This window comes from Ostrea edulis, chromosome 2 (genome assembly GCF_947568905.1).
Source record: "Ostrea edulis chromosome 2, xbOstEdul1.1, whole genome shotgun sequence".
NCBI lineage: Eukaryota > Metazoa > Mollusca > Bivalvia > Ostreida > Ostreidae > Ostrea > Ostrea edulis.
The window spans coordinates 91,709,419-91,733,787 of record NC_079165.1 but is presented as its reverse complement, the minus strand read 5'-3'; the positions used below and the strand labels follow the sequence as shown (position 1 = coordinate 91,733,787).

Below are 24,369 nucleotides of genomic sequence, written 5' to 3'. Positions count from 1 at the left end.
AATGTGATCAATCTCATAACTCAGGTACCTAGGAGGAGTAAGCATCCCCTGTCGACCGGTCACACTCTCCGTGAATCCCATGTCTTGATCAGGTAAACGGAGCAATCCGTAGTCAATATCAATGTGACACAATATTGTGCTGAGGGTGCAACTTCCCAAACATACAATTTGTTCTTCGTTTGTTTAATTCAATAGTACATTATGTTCAACAATAAAAGAAATTACCCGTTTAGTTTTAAAAAACCTACAAACTTATATCCATCTCTTGTAATGTATATAGGATTATATAAAAATTATGTACTTGTCCATTTAATCTTCATCTAAGAATAGATTTTAGTTACAAACATAAAGGTTTTCTAAAAAGTTGTTTAATATATATCTGATGTATTATATTTAATGGTATGTAGACTGGAGAAAAAACCCACATCCCAATAATTATATTAGTTCTTTTCACTTCTCGTCCTGCATTCTAAAAATAAAGAATATTTTTAATCGAAGAAGCTGAGTTTTTCAAGGAAAGGGTCCATATCTTCTTATTTTTCTTTTTCTGATGAAGAAACAGACTGCCTAGTAACTATTTAGGAGAAAGTTAAGTTTCTACCTGAAAAAACGGTAGATATTACAGGTAGATATCTAAATCTGAATCATTTAATAACTTTTAAACTTTCAAACTGACAACCCAACTGTATGACCATCGTCGGAAACCCACGGTTGATTACGCTTCGTTCCTCTCTCCCGTAGGTCCATTCATTCCTACTCGCTCGTTCTCATGAATAAATTTTTTAAAATATCGTCCAATCAAAGTAATCGTAATAGTAATGGAACTCTTCTGTTTTTAAAGGTAGCGCTAACTTAACTTTGCTATCACAGCAATTGTATACCGAAATTGGGCTGAAAGCGTCTTTTTGATTGAACAAATTCGTTTAGGGTTTTCCATGAGCGCCCAATAAAATTGCCTCATTAATTATTCATGAGAACGAGCGAGTAGGAATGAATGGACCCACGGGTGATGGAGAGAGAGGAACGAAGCGTAATCAACCGTGGGTTTCCGACGAAGCTGTATGACAAACGGGGTGATTTCAGCCTCTCCATCGTCAACTTCCCATATTTATGTAGCAATATTCCATTATCACCTGCATATGGTATTTATATCTCGCAACTGATTCGATACACAAGAGCTTGTTCTGCGTATGGTCAGTGTTTAAGTCCAGGCAAATTACTGACAAACAAGTTGATGGTATAGGGATTCAAAGATTCTCGATGAAAGTCAGCATTTCGCAAATTCTATGGTCATTATTACGATCTAGTTTGCCAATACAACTTATCATTGGGTCAAATGCTGTCTGACGTGTTTCATGCCAATTGTTAAACCGTTCTTGGCACACTAATTTTGACTACGGATAAATCCGTTTACCTGATCAGGATATAGGGCTCACAGCGGGTGTGACCGGACGATAGGGGATGCTTACTCCTCCTAGGCACCAGATCCCACCTCTGGTGTGTCCAGGGGTACGTGTTTGCCCAACTATCTATTTGATTACACGAGTTCCCGGTATGTAGGCCTATCATCTGCTCACGAGTTCGATAACATGACGGAGCAAGCAGCGACTTTTGATCTGCGAGATATTAATGAAATTGAACTGCGTTATATGGGGCTCAGTCAACGAAGGCAGTTCAGATGAAGAGGTGGTGAGCTTTTTACTTGATTGAAGTGGAGCCGAGTCGCATTCCACCGTTCCTACGATACAACTATTGTTCAACGTCTCCTCGAATGCAGCATGCGTTCAGTTACCCCTTGTTCTCTTCCTTTATTTTAGCCATCGCACCTTTAATTTGGCGTATAATCCATTTAATTCTGCAAAGTAAACTCTACCTGACCTGAACGCACAGTCAGTTTTGTTATTTTCATTGTTACATGTAGGTATTCCGACACGCCATTTTAAAAACGTTAATTCAAGCTTTTTTGATAAGAGAAACTATTTGTTTTTCTATTTTAAAAACATAGTTAAATGGTACGAAATAAAACTTATAATTCTTTATTTGATGCATGTATCAAACGAAAAATTGAAGGGAAATCTTTTTCATCAATGCGCTACGCATTCTTAAGGAATTATCAAATAAGACCTCGGTAGCTTAACGAAAAAGAGGGAATCATCGAGGGTAAGAGATATATGTGTGGCTGGGGCCAAAGCAAGGGAGGAAGTTCTATGTTAATCATTGCATATTTCTTTCAGAATATTTATTTTTGACTGTATGCTAATAAATTACGTGTACATGTGAAATATATGCGGTATTTTTGTACAGCTCATTGACACATCATCAAGAAGTTCTGAATGCATTGCTGTGTAGGTACAGCGACATCACGTAGGCTTTGTTTTTTGATGGAAATCGATAAATGAAAATTTAAAGCAATTACATATAAAAAATAATCCATATTATATATGACAATACATTTATACTTTCTAGGTTTTTATGAGGCACTTTTATTCCATTTGGTTTGTTATTATGTAGATAAAACCATTGCACTTCTAAACTTTTCACCCATGCATCTATATTTTAGAAATATCTTATTCTCTTTAATTCGTCTTTTGTCAATGAAGCACCCTGAAATCGATGGTTGTGGTGGTTTCCAACATGCTAGTATATCAAGTGGTATGATGCAATACTATAATATTTCACTTTTACGAAGCATTAAGATTGTATTATATATCCCCTTGAACTCGAAATAAAAGACACCACAGAGTCCTCCGCATCTGCTTCGTACTTAGATATTTTATTGAAAGTAGATTTTAACAGCAAACCAAGAGCTCAACTTCATGACAAAACGGGACGAGTTCAGCTTCTCCACCGTCAACTTCCCATATTTGTGTAGCAATATCCCATTATCACCTGGATTAAAAGTGGATATAATGTTTATATCTCTCAACTGATTCGTTACGCAAGAGTTTGTTCTAGGTATGATCAGTTTCAAAATAGAGACAGACTACTGACAAACAATACTGACAAACAAGATGATGTTACAGGGATTTAAACAGTCTCGTTTAAAGTCAGCATTTTGCAAATTCTATGGTCGAATGCTGTCTGATGTGTTTCAAACCGATTGTTAGGCCGTTCTTGATACACTGATTTTAACTACGGATGACTCCGTTTACCTGATCAAGATATAGGGTTCATGGGGGTTATGACAGGTGGACAGGGGTTGCTTACTCCTCCTAGACACCTGATCCCACCTCTGGTATATCGAGAGGTCCGTGTTTGCCCAACTCTCTATTTGGTATTCGTTAAAGGAGTTCTAAGATTGATCACTGTTCGTTATTTTCTTCTTTCATAATATCATATATTCAACTGAAATATTTCTATAGATTATCATTTCTATGACATTGGTTTTATTTGATCAATTTATTTATTTTCTTAGACTCATTATATTTGTTTCATATGAAAGAACATTTTGTCATCATGTCAAATATCCATATTCCTGAATAAAGACGTTTATTATTATTATTATTATTTTATCATTTTATTATCATTATTCTCTTCGAAAGAAAGATATCACGTGGGAATCCTAACTAAAATAGGTCTTTAGTTTCCCTTGCTTGTCGTAAGAGGCGACTAAATCGGGTGGTCCTTCGGATGAGACAACAAAAGCCAAGGTCCCGTGCCACAGCAGGTGTGGCACGATATAAGATTCCCCTCTGAAAGGTCCGTAAGCGCCAATCATAGATGAAAATCTTGCTGTTTTCACCGGTAATGGACGTCTCTATATGAGGGAAGAATTTTCGAGCGGGAAGTTAAACAATACACAATAAATCAACCAACAACCAAAACAGGGCTGGCTGATCAGGGATCGTTTCGTAGGCTATTGTAGGAGGTTTCGATTTTTTCGTATGCTATTTTGAATGACAGTCTACTGGCATGTATGTCTCCGCCTACTAATACAAAAATAGCAAGATCACAATATCAAAATGTATGTTCATCAATTCCTGAAAACTGTTCATTGAAGAATGGGTATATGCATTCATAATTCATAATTTCCCCGACTCAAGAAAAACATTTCCGAACTTATTTTCAAAATTATCAACGTTTGTTATTCCCATATACCTAGATGATGGTGTAGATTTATAGCCCAGTAGGGGCCCTACTACACTATCCATATACCTAATTGTAGGCATTTTCTTAGTATATGTCTAGAATTTCTACCAATCAGAATCAACGATTGGTTATCAAGTTAACAGATGAATTCCTGGTCTTTAATACCACATGTCATCACCTAATGAATGTTATCAAAGAACAGACGACGCAGTCAACAGTTCCCAAGGTAAACAGTTCATTGTTGTCAAAGAAACAAAATATTTAGATTTTTACAACTTATTGAAGGTGTATTTTATAAATCCTGATAAGGTATTTTAATTCACAGGTCCAGTGCAATTCATTTCAAATATGGACAACTCAAGCTCAAGTTTGAGTTCCTTTGCCATTACGAATCTCACTCTAACTGGAAAAGGTAAAATTAGACTCTCCCTTCTTTCCATCCTTTCTCTCTCTCTCTCTCTCTCTCTCTCTCTTGTGCACGGAAGTATGATGTATATGTATATTCAAATCTTACGGTACCTGTTGTCATTTCAAGATGGTTTATTTCTCTTCATTCTTATTATATAAGTAAATAACTTATAAATATCATTTCTTTCAGTTTCGTTAATCCCATTTCGTGCTTGTATTCAATATCTTCATGTCGAAAGTTCATTAGCTGTTTAAAAAAAACCCTTAAAACAAATCCTTTTCAAACTTGCATTTAATCTGTAATTGGGTATTTATGGATACAGTTTTTACAACAACAAAAACAAACCCAAAAAACAATTGTTACTGTGCTAACCTCAGCTTTAGTATTATTGTGTTCCCTTTTCTGTGTATTTGATGTTCTTTCTTTTAGATTGTCTTTATTGCACTGTATTAGATGTAAAGCGTTTTAGGGTAATTGTCTTGATTAGATAAAGCGCCATATAAATTTACAATAGTAAAATATAATATTACTTTTATAAAATATAGTATCATTTTATGAAATAGATAAATGCGTAAATTCTCAAAATTCATTATAATTTAAATCAATAAATCATGTTATTTAGGTTAGTGAGTATATTGGAACTTATCTATTTATATAATGGGGGCAACTGACTCGATAGAATGGCAGTACTAAACAGAGGTACCCAAAATAAGATGAACAAAGATTGTATTTTTGGAAATCGTCGCGTTTATTTTAAAGCCATAGCAACCAGTAAAATACGAATTCTATCATTTGCTCACTAAAGAACAAAATTTCATATCATACAATTATTGATATTTTTATATCAATGTTATTGGTTTTGCTGCTTGAGAAGTACTGTGTGTTTTGTTTTATGATTGAATATTCAAAAAATTGAAACTGGCTACTTGAACGATACCAAGTTGGCCGTCTTTGCATACAGCTAGACTGCAAGGATGGTGGAAAGGGATTAGAGACGCGAATTTTTGTGGGTTTTTTTTTTTATAGGACTGATTCAAAACACCAAATCCAGCCACTGGAACATGTAGAACTTACCAAATGATGTCTGATTCGTCATCTGTAGATTAGGTTAGACGTTACTATCGAGATATCAAACCTGATCCGTCATCTGTAGATCAGGTTAGATGTTTCTATCGAGATATCAGACCTGATCCGTCAGCTGTAGATCAGGTTAGATGTTTCTATCGAGATATCAGACCTGATCCGTCATCTGTAGATCAGGTTAGATGTTTCTATCGAGATATCAGACCTGATCCGTCAGCTGTAGATCAGGTTAGATGTTTCTATCGAGATATCAGACCTGATCCGTCAGCTGTAGATCAGGTTAGATGTTTCTATCGAGATATCAGACCTGATCCGTCATCTGTAGATCAGGTTAGACGTTTCTATCGAGATATCAGACCTGATCCGTCATCTGTAGATCAGGTTAGATGTTCTTTTCGAGATATCAGAACAATAAGGATCTTCAGATGTCATTCTATCGCAGAAAACGAAGTTACAAAAACACATGGGTAACTCATGAATCTATAAACTAATGATGACTAAAGATTAGTAAATATTTATACAAAGCGTATATCAGAGTGCCAAAATCATGAGTTGGTAGATCTCTGATGTTAAAGTAGTGGATAGCAACACTGAACATCGCAGTAACTTTTATTTCGCCTACCGTGGATTTTACTCAGTCTGTTAGATTTTCTCGAGTCATTATAACAACCAACAGCTATGCGACGATGTCATTAAATTTATATCCATCAATCTCTAGGCACGTATCAACAGGAGGGAGAACACTTTCTTGACAACGTACACATCTCGTCGTTATTACATGCAAAGGTTCGTTATTTTTACATGTAAAGATCGATTTATTGGCTGGTCACTTTTTATAGTGGTGAATGATGTGGAATGTGAGGTGGAAGCAATAAAATAAACTCATGTACTGTGTGTATTGAAGTGTACACCCATACACACCATCAACGATTTTCAGTCGGTGACAGACCTTCTTGTTTTGCTAGTCAAAAACTTTCAGATAAATGTGAAATTAACTTTCCCTCCGTCTGTTTCCATCCCACTTTTAAAAAGGATACTACTTGTCTGAACTCAATAGATTTTGTAGTTATGTGTACATGTTTACTGAAAATAATCGTTTCCACTATCAATAAATATTATTTATAACTCGCGGAAGTGGCTGAGTTACAACGGTTGTACTGAAAGTTGCCCAAGCTAACACAAAAAACGAGATCTTATCGGACATATCCACGACATAATGGTTCTAATCTACCACATTGTTTCTCCAGTTCGTGATACAAATTATTCTTATCTACAATTATAGTGCAAGAAAGTCGAATTTGAGTAGAGACACTAGTTTTCGTTAAGTGGCCAAAATTGATATCCATTGTGTAATTTCCAATATATTTGGCCCGATGTTGGAGATATTAAAGATGCTATATTACCCTTAACGGCACGTGCAGGTGAAGTTTCCTTGGTTGTTATCACTGTTCGTTATCTTCACCTTTCATATGCAAGGTGAAGATAACGAAGTGATCAATCTCATAACTCCTACAAGCAATACAAAATAGATATTTGGGCAAACACGGACCCCTGGACACACCAGAGGTGGGATCAGTTGCCTAGGAGTAGTAAGCATCCCCTGTTGACCTGTCACACCCGCCGTGAGCTCTATATCCTGATCAGGTAAACGAGTTATCCGCAGTCAACATCAGTGTGCCAAGAACGGCTTAACAGTCGGTATGAAACACGCCAGACAGCATTTGACCCAATGATAGGTTGTATTGACGAACTAAATCGTTATAACGACCATAGAATATCATATTCTAATGTCGAGTGAGGTTTATACGACCATATATATCAGGCAATCGGAAGAGCACGAGAATATTCGAATTATTCGAATATGCAATCTAGGACCTTATTTGGCCTTGTCTATATCCATTTTGTCCATTTTTGTTCACGGCAGCGAAACAGATTTCGATATTTTTCAAGATTGTGTGTTTGCTTTTTAGGGCAGCTGTGTTTGATACTTATACGCATATATTCAGTGTCGGATCAAGGGTTGTGCTTGTGTAGTATTTTCCCATAAGGATAAACACTTTACATATCTATGTGCTGTTCTTCCATATATAAACTTCATTTAAGAAAATATTTATACCTTATAAAATTGTGAGGCATCCACTTTACATTTATACTTACAACATTAAGTATTAACCAGAAATTGTTAGAAAAAGAAATGAGTAGGGCCAATTTTCGTAAATAATGCGATTTAATTAATTAGTTGATCTGGACTGTCTGCTACAGTTATATATGTCCTCGTCATTTTGAAAAGTCCAGGTAATGTGATGAACTTGTAAGAACACCATTTTGATTAATTCTGTCCTGTTAATTACAGAACCATCTAATACGATTTAGCGAATTCAGTTCATCAATATCGATGTTACAATGTAGATTCTTAAATATGTTACCAGATTAAAATTGCATTAATTTGGTTAATATGTTGTTACATGTAAGAATCCACTTTAAACTTCAGTATCGCAAAACGTGAGACAATATTTATCAATATCCTCTTGAATATAAGAAATGTACATACACAGTAGTTACTAGGTGACTTTACAGTAAAGGATTGGGAGCACCTGCATTTGTTTTGTAAGATATTTCGTAACGTTCGACCTGATAATGTCAACATACTCACTGTACAGTATATTGACAATATATTCCCTGCAGAGAGTATTATAAATAAGATCAATGACGTGGGTGTGCTATGAAAGTCGGGGGAACGTGATATTTGTATTTGACAATGCAACCAACATAGAGTCATTAATCCAAACTTTGTGTTGTTCACAATACATGTATTTCCACAGGGGGTAAGCCCGTTTTGGGCCCGAACTCTGTGATACCATAAATATAGAAAGGGGTCTAACACTGTCCCAAATTTAAAAAAAAAAACTTCCCACTCGCTTCAAACGCCTAAGAAATTAGAAGCTAGGTGTGATATGCATAGCGTATATTTTATGTGAAATTTTAATTGACAGATCCGAAATCTTCCACACTAGTCTGAATTTCGCTGCTGTCAAAGGCGAGAAACCACCCGATGAACTGGACCGGTAAATGTTCTAGTAAAAATAGACACGTGAAATCGAGAGAACGATGACGTATTATATCACGTATATATATATTATTTTAAGAACCTGTGGCTTGATATTTGGCATGCAAGTAGATAAAACATTAATCTAGTCAAAGAGATTGGCAAATTACGCACATCACACATAGTTTCTGATTTTAAGGCATTTGAAGCGAGTGGGTAGTTTTTTTATATCTGAGTCAGAGTTAGACCCTTTTCTATATTTATTGTATCACAGAGTTCGGGCCCAAAACGGACTTAGCCCCTGTGCACATTTCGAATTAGGAAAACACACACACATTTCTTTCTCCCCTTTTCTTAACCATATATTGGTACAAAGGGGTTGAACTCATGACCTGCTGAACCAAACCTCCTAGACGGAGGATGACGATCGCTGAAAAAGTAAATGATGAATTTTCAGTTTTGAAAATACATGAGGGTATGAACTGCGGCATGCTTTTCAGCGCTAAAAATGAAGTTTATTTCTTATACAGAGTATTTACATTCCACTTTCATTTCTGTCGGAATTTCCAGCCGTTGAAATAGACGTACTATATCTATCAAGATTCATACGCGCATTGTTCACGACTGCAACACATTAATGAGGAAATGGCTATCATTACAAATTGTAAAAAAAAAAAAAAAATCATTGGAAATATAAATATTTTAATGTATATCGAAAAGGATCATGCATGATACACACTGTTTAAAAAATCTTTATGGATATACATGTACGAAGTTCTTGATATTACAAGACAAGTTACCTAGTATTTCATAAAGGGTGCACGTGACAGGACCGATGAGAGTCCTGTGTTTGCAGAGAAGACATCTGACCAAATTTTGCAGAATTGTAATGTCAAACACTCATTTAATATTAAATTATCGAATGAAATAGATCCAACACAAATTAATGATAACACCGGCGTTAACAAGTTAGTATATTCTGATTCTGATAAAATAGAAGCATTGAATGCATATTTTTCATCAGTTACCAATATTGATGACACCAATGAAACACTACCAAACATGTATAGCTTATGTAATGATTCCTTAAATAGCATTATCATTGAAAAACAAGAAGTATCAGATATTATTACAATACTCTCAGTTAATAAAGCTGTCGGCCCAGATTGCATTAGCCATTAAATGTTCAAATCAACTAAAACCACCACTGTCAAACCATTTACTATGTTATTCAACAGATCATTGTCAGAAAACATTTTCCCATCTTTTTGGAAAATTGCTCATGTCATTTCTCTATTTGAAAAGGAAATGAATACTATAATACTATCTAATTATAGACCTGTCTCACTATTATCATGTGTTAGTAAAATTTTCATAGTAATGATCTATTTTATCGATATCAAGCTGGATTTTTACCTGGACATTCTACAGTTTATTAATTAGAATTTATCATAGTATTGTCTTTTACATTGGTTCAGAAGCTACTTATGTCACAGATCACAAAAAGTAATGTTTAAGGACCTTTTATCTTCAAAACTTGATATACTTGCTGGTGTACCCCAAGGTTCTGTTTTAGGACCTTTACTAATTTTGATTTATGTTAATGATGTTGCTGTAAATACTATCGATGTGTAGATTATTTGCTGATCTGTCAAAATTGTATATAGCATTTATTAGACCTACTCTTGAATATGCTTCATTGTTTGAGATGGCTGTTCTGTTCACGATATTGATAAGCTTGAAAAGGTACAATTATGTGCAGCTAGAATTGTTACGGGTCTTCCTATTTTGGCATCTAGAAAATCCCTTTATTCAGAAACAGGCTGGCAAACTTTACAAAGTAAACATTATATACCCAAAAATGACTACCATGTTTAAAAAATTTGCAATGGTAGCGCCCCTGATTATTTAAATGAAATTATTCCACATAAACATGGAAATATATCCCTTTCTGATACTAGAAACAAAGATCAATTTTATATTCCAAAATGCAGATTAGAATTATTTAAAAAAATCATTTGTACCTGGCTCTGTAAAACAGTGGAATTTATTAAATGTAGAAGCCAGAGAAGCCATCTCAATCAATTCATTCCACAAAATATAATAACATACATTACAAGACCACCACCATCTTACTCTTTTGGAAAACGATATATAAACATTACACGTATTCATACAAAGCTAAGACACAACTGTATACTTAATTATGATCTTTATAAAAGAAATATTACAAATTCTCCGTTTTGTACATGTAGACATATTAATGAAGATGTATATCATCGCTTTTTCGCTTGTTTAAATTACTCTATAGCTAGAACTAATCTTTTTAATCGTCTTTTCATGCTTGACTTGTCAATATTAATACAAAATTGTTATTATGCGGTGATGTCAATTTGCCTCTACAAACTGATATAAATATTTTTTTCAGTTGTTCATCAATTTATAGAAGAAACTTGTAGATTCGTTTAATCATTGTACACAATTTTGCCTGTTAATTATTACCTTGCATGACGCGACAGACATATTGTAATATTTTAGGAGAGGGATTTGTAAGTTGTTAGAACTTGTTCCCAATCCTTTTGATTTCATCAATAAAATATGTTCAAAACAATAATGTCAAAAAATAATATTCCTTCCACTACCAAACTGACAATTGTACTGTACATTTCTTACTTTTTATCCACTCATTACCTGTTTGTTAATGTTTGTACTTTCATGCCTCATGTGAGACCAAAAAGTGAAATAAAAGTTTCAAAGCTTCAAAGTGATCATTACTGGTTTTAAAGCCTCTATTCGGTAATGGATTGTCTAGTCTGTTCTTTTAAGGTCCTAGGACACAAGGGTATATCTTCGAAGACATCTACCATTTGTTGATTCTTGTGCAGATCCTGCGGATCTTATTCCCACCCGTGAGATCATACTGCTATAACATGTAGTAGATCTAGCCTATTAGCATATTAGTATTATGGTAAAAAAAATTAAATTATTCTCTTGTAATACGAGAACATATCTTGTAATTACGAGAACAGATCTCGTAATCGTGTTATAGAAAAAAGAAAATATCTGGTAATTGCAAGAAAGAATCTCGTAATTACGAGGTAATATCTCCAATATAGGAAAAATCTCGTAATTTGGCAAAACATCTCGTAATTACGAGATAATTTTCTTGAAATTAGGAGAAAAACAAAGAAAATATTGATCACATGATATCTTTCTATATAAAACCTCTTCTCTTTCCTGTTTTAGATATAGGAAACCACTTTCTGATCGAAGCATGCGAAGTTGATCATTAGAACACGCATTGTTAGGATGTTAATTAAGTTACTGGGTGAATTTACTTATGCATTTGAAGTGCGAATAAAAGAAAACACGATGATTGATTATTGTAAGATGTTGAACCATATACAAGTTTCACGATAATATAAACTTATAATAAGTTCATAATGTTAAATAGGACTGTGCATGAAAATTCTAGATTCTTGTAATTCCGGCGTTGAGCACATACGAACATCCTTTCAATGTATTGACCAAGCAATGCAGAAGGAAAGAGTAACTTGTAGAGTTTTTATTTTTGAAATCCTAAACAACTGAGAATTTTAACATTATCCCAAAATAACGTTTCGATAAAATTATTCACATCGCACATTTTCCAATTCCGTTTACCAAATGAAACGCTTCCGAGACTACACATAAGTTGTGCAACTCGGCTTTATATACATATTCTTTTCTCATAATAACGAGATTTTTCCTTGTAAATACGCGATAATTGTCTCGTAATTACAAGAGCTTGTTCTGCGTATGGTCAGTTTTTAAATCGAAGCAGGCTACTGACAAACAAGTTGATGGTGCAGGGGTTCCAACAGTCCCGTTTAAAATCAGCATTTCGCAAATTCTATGGTCGTTATAATGATCTAGTTTGCAAAAACAACCTATCATTGGGTCAAATGCTGTCTGGCGTGCTTCATACTGATTGTTAGGCCGTTTTTGGCACACTGATTTTGACTACGGATAACTCCGTTTACATGATCAAAATATAGGGCTTACGGCGGGTGTGACCGGTCGACAGGGGATGCTTACTCCTCCTAGGCACCTAATCCCACCCCTGGTGTGGCCAGAGGTCCGTGTTTGCCCAACTATCTATTTTGTATTGCTTATAGGAGTTATGAGATTGATCACTGTTCGTTATCTTCACCTTTCATGTAAAACTTGTACGATATCAATTTTAATGCACCAGATGCGCATTTCGACAAATAATGTCTCTTCAGTGATGCTCAAGCCGGAATTTTGGAAATCCGAAATAACAATAAACTTGTAAGAGCTAAAAGGAAAAACAGAGGGCCAAAGACTGGAGCCAAATTCGTCCAAGGATCAGAGCTATGCATGAGGGAGATAATCCTTAATTTTGAAATGAATTTCTAAATCTTATAACAGCAATTAAATATACATCCGTATATATACATGTATATATTCATGTGAATAATTATAAAGTTAAAAAAAATGAATATATTTAATCCAAACGGTAAATCTTATCAAAATGAATTTCATTTCTTGGGCACACCTTTGCAAACTGTTAAACAATACATATACCATGGAATTATTATAACGTCCAATGGAAATTTCGATATTGCTTTTTTTATCTCTTACTGAGAAAGGACGAAAAGTTCTCTTTAAGATTGAAAGAGTAATTTGCCTCAATAATCCATGCAAACCTTTTGATATTATGGTTGTTCCCATCTTCCTATATGAAAATGAAATTAGGTGACTTTCTTAAACTAATTATAAAGAATCCGAATCTGACGAAAAAGTTCATTGAAATTTATGAAAGAAATTGTAGGAGTTCATTGTAATGTTTCTAATGATGCATGCGAGCAGAGCTCAATCGTTTGCCTTTAACAAATGTAATCTTGCAGTCTTGTGTTAAATTCTTAAATCATATTCAAATTCAGGATGAATCTTTAGTTAATAAGATACTCCATTAAACAAAGAAATACTGATCAATTTTTGCGAATACAAAATGCAAATATCCATAAATCTGACAAATTAACGCTTTTCAGTAAATGGCATAAACGACCAAACTATGTTGATAAATTAACAAATACTCGTTTTGTAACATTAGAGTAAGCGCTCATGAGTTTGCTTTAGAAAAAGGAAGATATCCAACCATCCCAAGATGCAATCGTTAATGTGATGCCTGCAAAACTAAATTTATTGAAGATGATGAACACTATTTGTTACATTGTACTGCATATACAGAAATACATGACAATTTGCTGAAAGAACTGAAATTTCATATTAAAAATATTAACTTAATTGATATATATGCCCAACTTCAAATATTGCTTAATGATAACTCATTAAAAATCCTGAAATTGTCTTCATCGTTCATCTTTAATTGTCTGTTTTGGAGGACACATTTACATTATATATATATAATATATTATATATACATTATATGAAGCTCCGCCGGTATGGTAAAGATTTTACAGTAAGCAGAAATGTATACCAACAATATCATATGATATCGTTTTGACATGTTTTCCTTCATATTCGTCAGGTACTTTGATATCAAAATAAATAAAACCTTATTTTGCATTAATAAAAACATTTATATATATTCATTTGTTCTTTAATCATGCTTAGATAGGCATACACAACCAAGTTCCGATGATGCTTTACTATCGCAAACTAAACAGAACACAATGTTACGTCGCTTTACCCAAAGCAAAAAATCCAACGAATGAGTAAAACAATGTTTTAGAGTAACTTTACACAAAGAACAAACTCGAAAAATTTAACAGTCTGTAGATCTCTAAATTATGTATGAAACTTACTCTCTCGTTGTCAAGTCAAAACAAATTAAAGATTTTTTTCATAGTCGGATTAAATGTACATGTATATATGAATTTAATCATCACGACACGAAACCCCAGTGCAAGGGGTAAACTGACCGATTAGCCAATTATATACTCAAGAGTGTCACCGCCACAAAGAAGCATGGACGATGTTTCAACTATGTAAACACCTAATTACCCCTCCGTCAGTCGACAAAATCCAGGTAACGCCCAAGCGGAAATTATTACACGCCTGGGTAACGGTGGGTATACGCTACCACCACTTCGAGAGATCGAGAGTGAAAAACAATGAAATGTGTTGTACGGGACCCAATTTCACTTCGAGAGATCGAACGTTCGAGAGATCGATAGTAAATTTGCTTTGTTATATAGAAAGAAAAATCGGGACCATGATTTCACTTCGAGAGACCGAGAACTTCGAGAGATCAAAGTTCGAACCATCGAGAGTCACCTATATATATATATATATATATATATATATATATATATATAACATATATAATGTAACTGTGTCTACCAATGTGTTTCAATGTGTAACTCGGTTTACTTTGTTTCGGAGTATTGACTTTGTGTTTCTAAATCGTACCATTATTAAATCTTTTCATGTTTTTCTGTCATTTAAAACAGCAATTCAAGCTTCGTTTCGGCCTTGAGTTTTCAAATCATATAATTATTGTATTGTTCCAGATTCTTGCACGTAATTTTATATTCCTAAACAATGATTCATTCAAATCTAATTTAGTTCAAGATACAACTTACTTTATCGGGCTCACGGCAGGTGTGACCGTTCGACATGGATGCTTACTCCTCCTAGGCACCTGATCCCACCTCTGGCATATCCAGGGGTTCGTGTTTGCTCAACTCTCTATTTTGTACTGCTTATAGCAGTTATGAGATTGGTCACTGTTTGTTATCTTCGCCTCTCATATATGTTTATGGGTATAGACATTGACAGTATATCAGATGAATGCATACATTATGTGAAAGCCCCAAAAATCATATGTGAACGTAATAACAAAGAGAAGTCTCGCTCATAGAGTATAAGTATATCTCTTGTTGGGCTTCTGTTGAATTATAAAATACTTTAGTTCCAACAAATTCATATAAAAGATTCTAACCTTTCAGGTAATATCTGCAACACCGTGCCGGTCAGTGACCGCGGTAAAAGGATTCAGATGGTCAAGATGTTGTGCCTGACTGTCCTACCAATACTGGCACTGTGGAGCTACTGTGTGTACCAGCTAGCAGACCTCATCGCCACCAAAACGGATAACGAAAAGGTGGCATAAGTGCAAAATATACACCAGAAAATTAGTGAAGGAATATGAACTATGTGGCAATAGAATATCATTGCAAATTATGTATAGTCATTAATTCGTACGTGCAGTCATTAATTCGTAATGTTTCAACCCTTAATTATAAAATATTTGATTGTGTTTTATTCTATAGATGAAGGAATCTCTAGAGTTCAGCATTGAAGTTGGACGACTGATACATCATCTTCAGAAGGAACGAGATTTAAGTATTCTGTATCTAAGCGCTCTGGGACCAGAAACTAAAACATTCCTGATCAAGGAGTACCAAATCACTGACGATTCAATTGAAAGCATTGCTAGATGGCCTGGTAACTTGGATAGGTATAATCGAGAGGAATTCAAGTCCAAGAGCAAGATGATGCAACATATAGGTCAACATCGTCAACAGCTGAACCATCAGTCTTCAAGCATCAATAAGGAAATGCTATTCTACACTTCCGTTATTGATGTCATCATATACTGGGGCTATTCATCCATTGTGGAGTCGAAGTTTGCCGTGGTTTGGAAGTCTCTCGTTGGTTTCCAGAAAATGACAGCTGCCAAAGAGGACATGGGACTAGAGAGAGCATTGGGAACTATGTTCTTCGCACGCGGTGGGTTTGAAACACACCTTCAGTATGAGAGGTACAACATGAAAATATTTGGTTTTCAGTCCAATTACAAAACCGCCCGTTTGTACTCCCCTGACATCGATTTTATCGGATCATATGGCATCTTTTCAAACGGTAGAAACGTCAGCATCATTTTAGATAACTATCGCACTTATATCCAAAACCACGGAGAGGAAGAACAAGATCCGACCAAAATTAGTCTGTCAAGTGCCCGCTGGTTTTATGACAACACGTCACTTTATTTGGATACACTTCTCAACCTTCAAACAACTTTGGGCAACATTTGTTTGGGAAAAGTCAAAACAATACTAAACGATTCTAGCAAAGATCTTATCATAAGCTCTTGTGTCCTAGTCTTTGTTTTAATCTCGTGTTCAGCAGTAATCATAAGCACCGAAAATTTGACCAGCAACATTCAAAAGTATGCCGTTATTCTTGTGGACAAAACTAAGGAATTGAATTTCGAGAAGAAAAGAACTGACTCTCTTTTGTATCAAATGGTACCGAAAGAAGTGGCAGACAAACTGAAGAAGAGGGAAGGGATTGAAGCCGAATATTTCAAATCAGTCACCGTTCTATTTTCGGATATTCACGGATTTTCCGTCCTCTCCATCACCTTGCAGCCGCTGGAGATTGTCCAGCTATTAAATGCACTTTATGGCGCCATCGACATTCTACTTAACAACAGAGATCTTTACAAAGTTGAAACCATCAACGATTCGTACATGGTCGTCTCAGGTTGGTATTAGTGAATTTTTTCGGTAAATAAATCTTCGTGCCCCTCCTTTGTTAGAGAACGAAAGTAATCTAAAAGTGTAAAATGCATGTTTATGTTTAAGATTTTTTGTGATTCATCTCGGTGTAATTCATTTATCGATGGACATCTCTTGAAGGTCTTCCACATCGCAACAACAACAGGCATGCTTATGAGATCGCTGAATTTGCATTGTCTATTCAGAGGATGATGAAGGAAGAAATGTTTATTAACAATGAAAAGGGAAGCGTCCAACTGCGGATTGGAATAAACACAGGTAATCAAAATAGCTTTTAAAAAAGCGAGTATTTAGAGATAAAGGAGAACAATATTGATACGAAAATACCAATGAAAAGGATTTTATAACATTTCAAGGTCGAAGAATAGGGTTTGAATAACTGTCTAAAGATGATAAAGGCTTGATTTGGCCACCATAATCGACAGCGGAGCTTTTATTTCAAAATTATATGTATTCTGTACAAGAAACCTGATGGAACTCATTCTTATTTTTAATTTGATCAAAATTACGTAGAAGCTGAATACATAATCGAAATATGACAATTTGCCTCTATTTTTCAAATATAAAATAACCTTTTTCAAGTAGTTTTTCTTCTACAACACATCGAGCGTAGACTTGGACAACCTTCATACTAATACCATAGATTTGTTGTCCCAGTACTCATATTGTGTCTGTCCAAAGCTACACTCTAAGTTTTCTGAAAGAAAAACATTGACAAAAGTCAGAAATATTTACTGATTTTTTTTTCAAACTGAGAAATAACGTCACTTTAAATGTTGAGTACTACAATGACTGTAATTATCAGAGACACATTGTGTGAAACTATAGGACCTGATTTCGTTTTTGAAAAAGATTTTATTTTAGTCTTTTTGAGTTTTGCGATGGTTCAGAAAGACCTTTATCATACATAGTCCTTTACAAATATCAAATTTTTACTACAGGCTCTTGCATGGCGGGCATTGTGGGTTCCAAATTGCCGCGCTACTGCCTGTTTGGAGATACCGTCAACACAGCGTCCAGGATGAAGTCTCACAGTCAAGGTAAGGCTGACCTCGTTTTCGATCTCGTAACCTACTTTCGTTATTCCTTAAGGATCCCTGTGTTGTTTATCAATGTGTGCTGTCTCCATGGTAGCATTATGTGAATACCTCAAGATTTAAATATTTTCGTAAGTCATAGTTGATGAAATAGTTATCAATTATTCTACTATTAACCTGTCTTTACAGCAAACAAGATACACATCAGTCATACCACCTACGTACTTCTCTCAAAAACTGGATGCTACACAATGAAGAAACGGGGCACCATTGATATTAAGGTGAATAGATTTACATTTTGTTTTGTATTTGCATGAATATAGGGATATGTGTAATAAACCATAATGTTACATTCCATATAGGAATAGAGGTATGCTATATTAATATAAAGATTGTGACATAAATTCAATTAGATTCAAGCACAAAAAATGCATGCATTGTCCAAAAGAACAGTGTTTTAAAGTAACAATATTTGATTCAGTTTAATAAAATGCATCTTTGACGTCACCAAGAAATACCAACTGCTACGAATGACATAAATCCATTCCTTTTTATAAGGTTGACATTTAACTATAGTTTTATGTGGTACACGAAATTAATTACCTTACCATAAAATTATCACCTGGGTCACAGAAGTTTTACGCCATCATATTTTGTATAAAGCACCAACGCGTTTCATAAAGTATGCCGTTGTTGTAGAGTGAGACTTCCCCCATAATGAGACTTCCTCCGGAAGCCTGGCTCTAGAGTGAGCCTGTCCCTTGGAGCAGGAGAACCCCCAGGAAGTCTCACTCTAGAGCCAGACTTCCCCGTGGGAAGACCTACTCTATCATTAGTTGTAGAGACAGACCCCCCCCCCCCCCCTAGCAAGAATTCCCCCTTCATTTATTCCTGGTAAACTACTATCTCCTTATGAAGATTGTTTAGATACCAAGACCTTTTTCAGCAGGGTATTAAATGATTTTGCTTAAGTCGTTCACATTAAACTCAAGAGAAGAAAACGGTGAATAAAACACATTGGAATTAATAAGTCACTTTAACTCACCAACTGAGAGAGAGAGAGAGAGAGAGAGAGAGAGAGAGAGAGAGAGAGAGAGAGATAGGTAAGTCCCTGTCCGATAAATTAAAATTTATTTCATAGTTTGCGCAGGAGGGGATGAAAGCAGGGGTCTCCCTCTTGAGTGAGACTTCAAGAGGGTGTTATGGCTCTATAGTGAGTCTTCCCCCTGGGGGTAAGGTTTACTCTAGAGCAAGTCTGCTGGGGGGGGGGGGAGTCTCACTCTATAGCGAGACTACCGGGGGGAAGGCTCACTCTTGAGCGAGACTACCGGAGGGAAGGCTCACTCTAGAGCCAGACTTCCGCAGGGGGAAGGCTCACTCTAGAGCCAGACTTCCACGGGGGGAAGGCTGGCTGGGGGGGGGGGGGGGAGTCTGGCTCTAGAGTGAGTTTTCCCCCTGGGGAAGGCTCACTCTGGAGCCAGACTTTCGGGGGGGGGGGGGGGTCTCACTATGGGGGGAAATCTGGCTCTATAACACCGGCACGAAGCATCGCAGGTATCTTTCAAAAATGAAATTTTAGTTCAGTGACGTCATCATTTTTCCTTTTCCCATCATCTCCTATGTAATATGTTATGTTTTCGGTATATCCGGTACACCTCCAACCTGATCTGTGAACGTGGTTGCTATAAACCTAACCTCCGTAGAAGCCTTTCAGACAGAACGTCACACACCACGGTGTTTTACGTAAAGCGTCAGAATCCAACAAAAAAAACAAACAACCAAAAACCCAACATTTTTAAAACTACAAATGATACAATCTATCTATAATCAAATCTTTTCAACCCGTTACACTGGAGGAGAATATGAGAACATTGCGTTTGATGTCATGTTATCACACCTTTCACATTTAACCAATCAAATGACGGCTTTCGCCACATGAAACTTTTGTAGTTATATCGGAACGGGGAAACACGGGAGAATAATCGTAGAAGATGGCGGCGGCCATGAGCGATTTTAGATCGCCACAGAAAATATATCCTAACGATAATGGATGTATAGTATCTAAGCTCCTTTAACGCTGATATTTGGAATTAGTTTAAACTTTTCAATGATCGACGCCTACAATCCGAATACGCATCAGTAAAACGATTCTTGATTGGTCCTTCATTCTTTATCAAGCTATTGTTATTGGTCGAATATTTATTGAATTATTCATGAGACTGGGGTCAATGAATTGACCTTCAATGCAATGCTGTTAGATTCTTCTCCAGCGTAACGGTTAGAGAAGATCTGATTTTAATTAGATTGCAATGATACCACATCTTTTCATGATAATGATCAAAATATAGTAAGAAAAAATACAGTTGAATACAGGTTTTTTCAGTGAATAAGTTGAGATATTTCGGGGAGAGAATTAACTTTATTAAAGCTTTAGTATTTGAAATCATGAACTATTGAGTCAGATAATTGATACCCAATATACCAATGGGTTTGCTTTCTCCATGCAAAGTAACAATTTTCAATAAGGTAAGATGGAACGAGGCTTTAAGATTTAAAAAAGATTTAAAGGTAACACAAATGTGAAAGGAAAACGACAAACTCGGAGATAATCTCTACATACTTTTGCTGAAAATTTTATGAGCCGTATGGAAGTCGCCATGTTATCTAACTATTGGTATCATTGTCTGTCTCCGTTTCAATTCTTTTGAAACCACACAAGAAGTTCCGATATATTAGATGCTTAACAGTTATTCAAGTTTTAAATTTGATTGCCAAAAACTACAAGACTCTGACGTACAATTTGTAATTGACATATTCGTGATTTTCTATAAATAAAAATGTTGAAAGACTGCGGTACTTCATCGAAATAACTAAATTGTTTGGAAAGTACCACAAGCGCATACAATTATTCTCAAACCTTCGTTGGTTGTTGATATATCGTTACAATGCACTGTTTATGTCAACTGCGGGATATTTCGTACTTTTAATGAATACGCGGATCAAATACCTGAAGTCGTGTTGCAAGATACGAAATATATTTTGATCATCCGTATGCAAATGCACTATAACATCTAAACAAGCAATCTTAAAACTGTAACATCACACGCTTTAGCATCCCCTCGAGCCGCAGTGGACCCTTTCCAGTTTTATATAAAAGCCAACACAAAATATTTCTAATATTTGGATGTTACTGGGCGTTTAGCGCCAGAGGAATTATATATGTGAAAATATTAGTTGTAGCGTTTGTATATTAATTGTACAAATCCATACCTGTAATTTGTGTTTTTTAAAAATAATTTCATACCATTTCACTTGATGAAATTATTAATTTTTTCCAGTTTTCCGCGAATCTTTAAGGAAAACCCAATATTTGCCTGCAAAAATTTTCCTTAAATTATAATTTTGTATAGTACTGATATGTCACTTGTAGAAATACATACCTTAATTAGCTTTGTAACAATTAGTTTGAGGTTTGGATTAAATTTTGACAGATTGGTTAGACTTTAATAGACGTTTATGTTGAACTGAATACATTTGAAGTAATCATATCAAGACCGATTTGAAAAATGGAACATTTTTACAAGAAAAATATAAATACATTTGTATTTGAATAATTACACGTGACACGTTATCCTAATTTTTACATGTCCAGGGTAAAGGAGAAATGGTGACATATTGGTTGACAGGATCCTCCTCCAGTAACGAAAGCCTACCCCAGAGTCCCATGTCTAACAGTAGCGCCAACTACGATCTCCCTGGGGAGATAACTCACAATAAATACGCCCTTGGTGCTCTGAGTTACCACCCATTGCCTGGAAGAAAAACAAAGAAAGAAGAGAAAGTTACTGCAAGAGTGCCACCTAGCGGTTTGACGAAAGTTACCGCCAAGAAACATACTATTGTTAAACAAAATACCACGAGAAAAATACTTGAAGATGGAACAGAGAGCGAAGAAAATGGAGACGGAAACGGGGCTTCGCAAATAGAAGAAGAAAATGGCGAGAAACTTGGTGTGAACATTGGCCTCGACTACTATACATATACTGGAACATCTACAGTGTAGATAATTAGAGGAGGAGACAAAATAAATAGGGTGACCATGAAGACGCAGTTTGTTCAAGTGCTACGGGTATCCGAGCAGTTAAAGTTTTTTTTGTCATTAAATTGATGTCGTCATTGAGTAAAATGTGACCTTGACCTGTAATTATCCGATAATTAAGAATACGATAAAGAATAGAATAAAGAACCTTTGATTAAACACAGCTCCTTCTTGTATTCAAGTGACGGTTCATTAACGTTTTCAGTTCTATTTCGGTCCCAATATTGTATGTAGTTACTGTAGTTTTTATTTTGTCGACTTTATTTGTTTTTTGTTTTGTGTTTTAATGGTGATTGTTCTATTAAGTGCAGTAATAAAAAACCTGAATTTCATTTAAAAAAATTATTTTGATTAGAGATCTGAATGCCGAGACACAGTATTGGATATACAAGTGTTGACTTAGGCCATTACTGTAGGATATTATTGGTGAATATTACTATAGGACAACTTTGTGCTCAGTAAAAACAAAGGCTTTAAAAACCGGTCATTCGATGAATATCAATAGAGATTCAACAAAAACAGGGGGGGGGGGAACGATTTCAAAAGACGGCATACGTGTAGCTCCTAATGTTAACGAAATTGTTAGTAGAATAAAATGCCAAACCTCTATTTTAAGGTATTAATGAATATCTTGGGGCATTTTGATGTTTTACTCAATCATCGGGAGCCGTATATCACAGCAAAAGTGGGGAGGCCCTTTGCTGAGAGATAGACCATGATATTTACAATGAATTGAACTAGTGGAGGCCAAAGCAATGATAGGGTAGTCGTCTCGAAATAAAGCAAAAGAATCGAAGTCCCAGTGGTTTGTCACAGTATTTTGTGATACTGCCGTGGAAAGAATGTTCTATACTTTAGATTTAGGAAATTTGATAACCTTTTCTGTTTTGGGAGCTTGAATGCTCTCTACTTCTCGTTTAAGAGATTCAATAAGCCTTGGGAAACTTGTCCGCTTTGAGAGTTAGTGTCCTGAATCTTTTCCCAATGAAATTGAGAAACGGAATCTGCTATAGCGTTGTTATAACCTGGAATGTGCACACATTGTATGTAGATGTTATTTATGATACACAACAGTACTAAGTGTCTTCTAAGGTACATTACTCTTCGGGATTTGGAATGGAGGAGGCATAATAGGGAATCAAAGTTTTACAAGTAAAAAAAAAACCCGTTGAAAATCTTTATAAGAACAGCAAGGCTAGTCATACTGAAATGCAAACATCCTGAGGTTGTTCAGATTCAAGTTTGTTCAAATCTTGGCCCCCAGGAGTAGGATGGAGTCTCAAAAGGGGATCAATGATTTACATGAAATTCAATGTCTATCTATACGAAAAAGCTTAAAGTTAAAAAAAATCTTCTGTGAAATAGCATAGCTATGATAACTTGATATGTCATTAATTTGCAAGCATCCAAAGGGAGTGAAGCTTCAAATGTGTTCAAGTCAACCCCCGAGGATGGATAGGCAACATAAAGGGGTTAACTTTTAACAAGGACATATACAGAAAAAAAATCTTTACAAATCTTCTTAAGAACAGCTAGCCCAGGATCAGTCACATCCACAGGCAATTGCATCGCTTGGGGGTCGAATTTACTATATAAAGAGCAAAGGTATAGAACTTAAATATAGGGTTCCCAAGTTAACCGATGTAAAAACAATAAATTGATTGATATAAAATTCTACTTTGTATTTTAATTTATTCATACATAATCAATCTACATTACTACCAAGGGGGCCTCCGTGGTCGAGTGGTTAGAGCATCGCGCTCAAAACGGCCTCTCACCTCTGTCGGCGCGGGTTCGAATCCCACTCGCGCCGGTAAGTGAGAAAGTTTCCCAGTTTACTTTCGAAAGGTCGGTGGTCTCTTCCCAGGTACATTGTACCTGGGTTCTCTCTTCCACCAATAAAAACTGGGCGCCACCAGATAACTGAAAAATTGTTGGGTGTGGCGGTAAACTTCAGTCAATCATTACTACCAAAGTTCATCCCGAAATTCCGTATACTTATCAAGATATGCAGAAATGAACTTGGAAAAATGCCTATTATTTTTTGGTTGACT

General features: G+C 35.5%; 1 protein-coding gene across 1 annotated transcript; it reads left to right on the top strand.

Moving 5' to 3' along the window:
* The first annotated feature begins 4,437 nt into the window (after positions 1–4,437).
* On the top strand, positions 4,438–22,699 carry LOC125681440 (receptor-type guanylate cyclase daf-11-like). Its single transcript, XM_048921540.2, has 7 exons — positions 4,438–4,501; positions 15,605–15,759; positions 15,929–17,144; positions 17,300–17,437; positions 18,121–18,219; positions 18,406–18,497; positions 21,869–22,699. The coding sequence occupies exons 1-7, from the start codon at positions 4,438–4,440 to the stop codon at positions 22,277–22,279; spliced, it is 2,175 nt and encodes a 724-aa protein (XP_048777497.2). The 3' UTR covers positions 22,280–22,699.
* Positions 22,700–24,369: the final 1,670 nt, after the last annotated feature.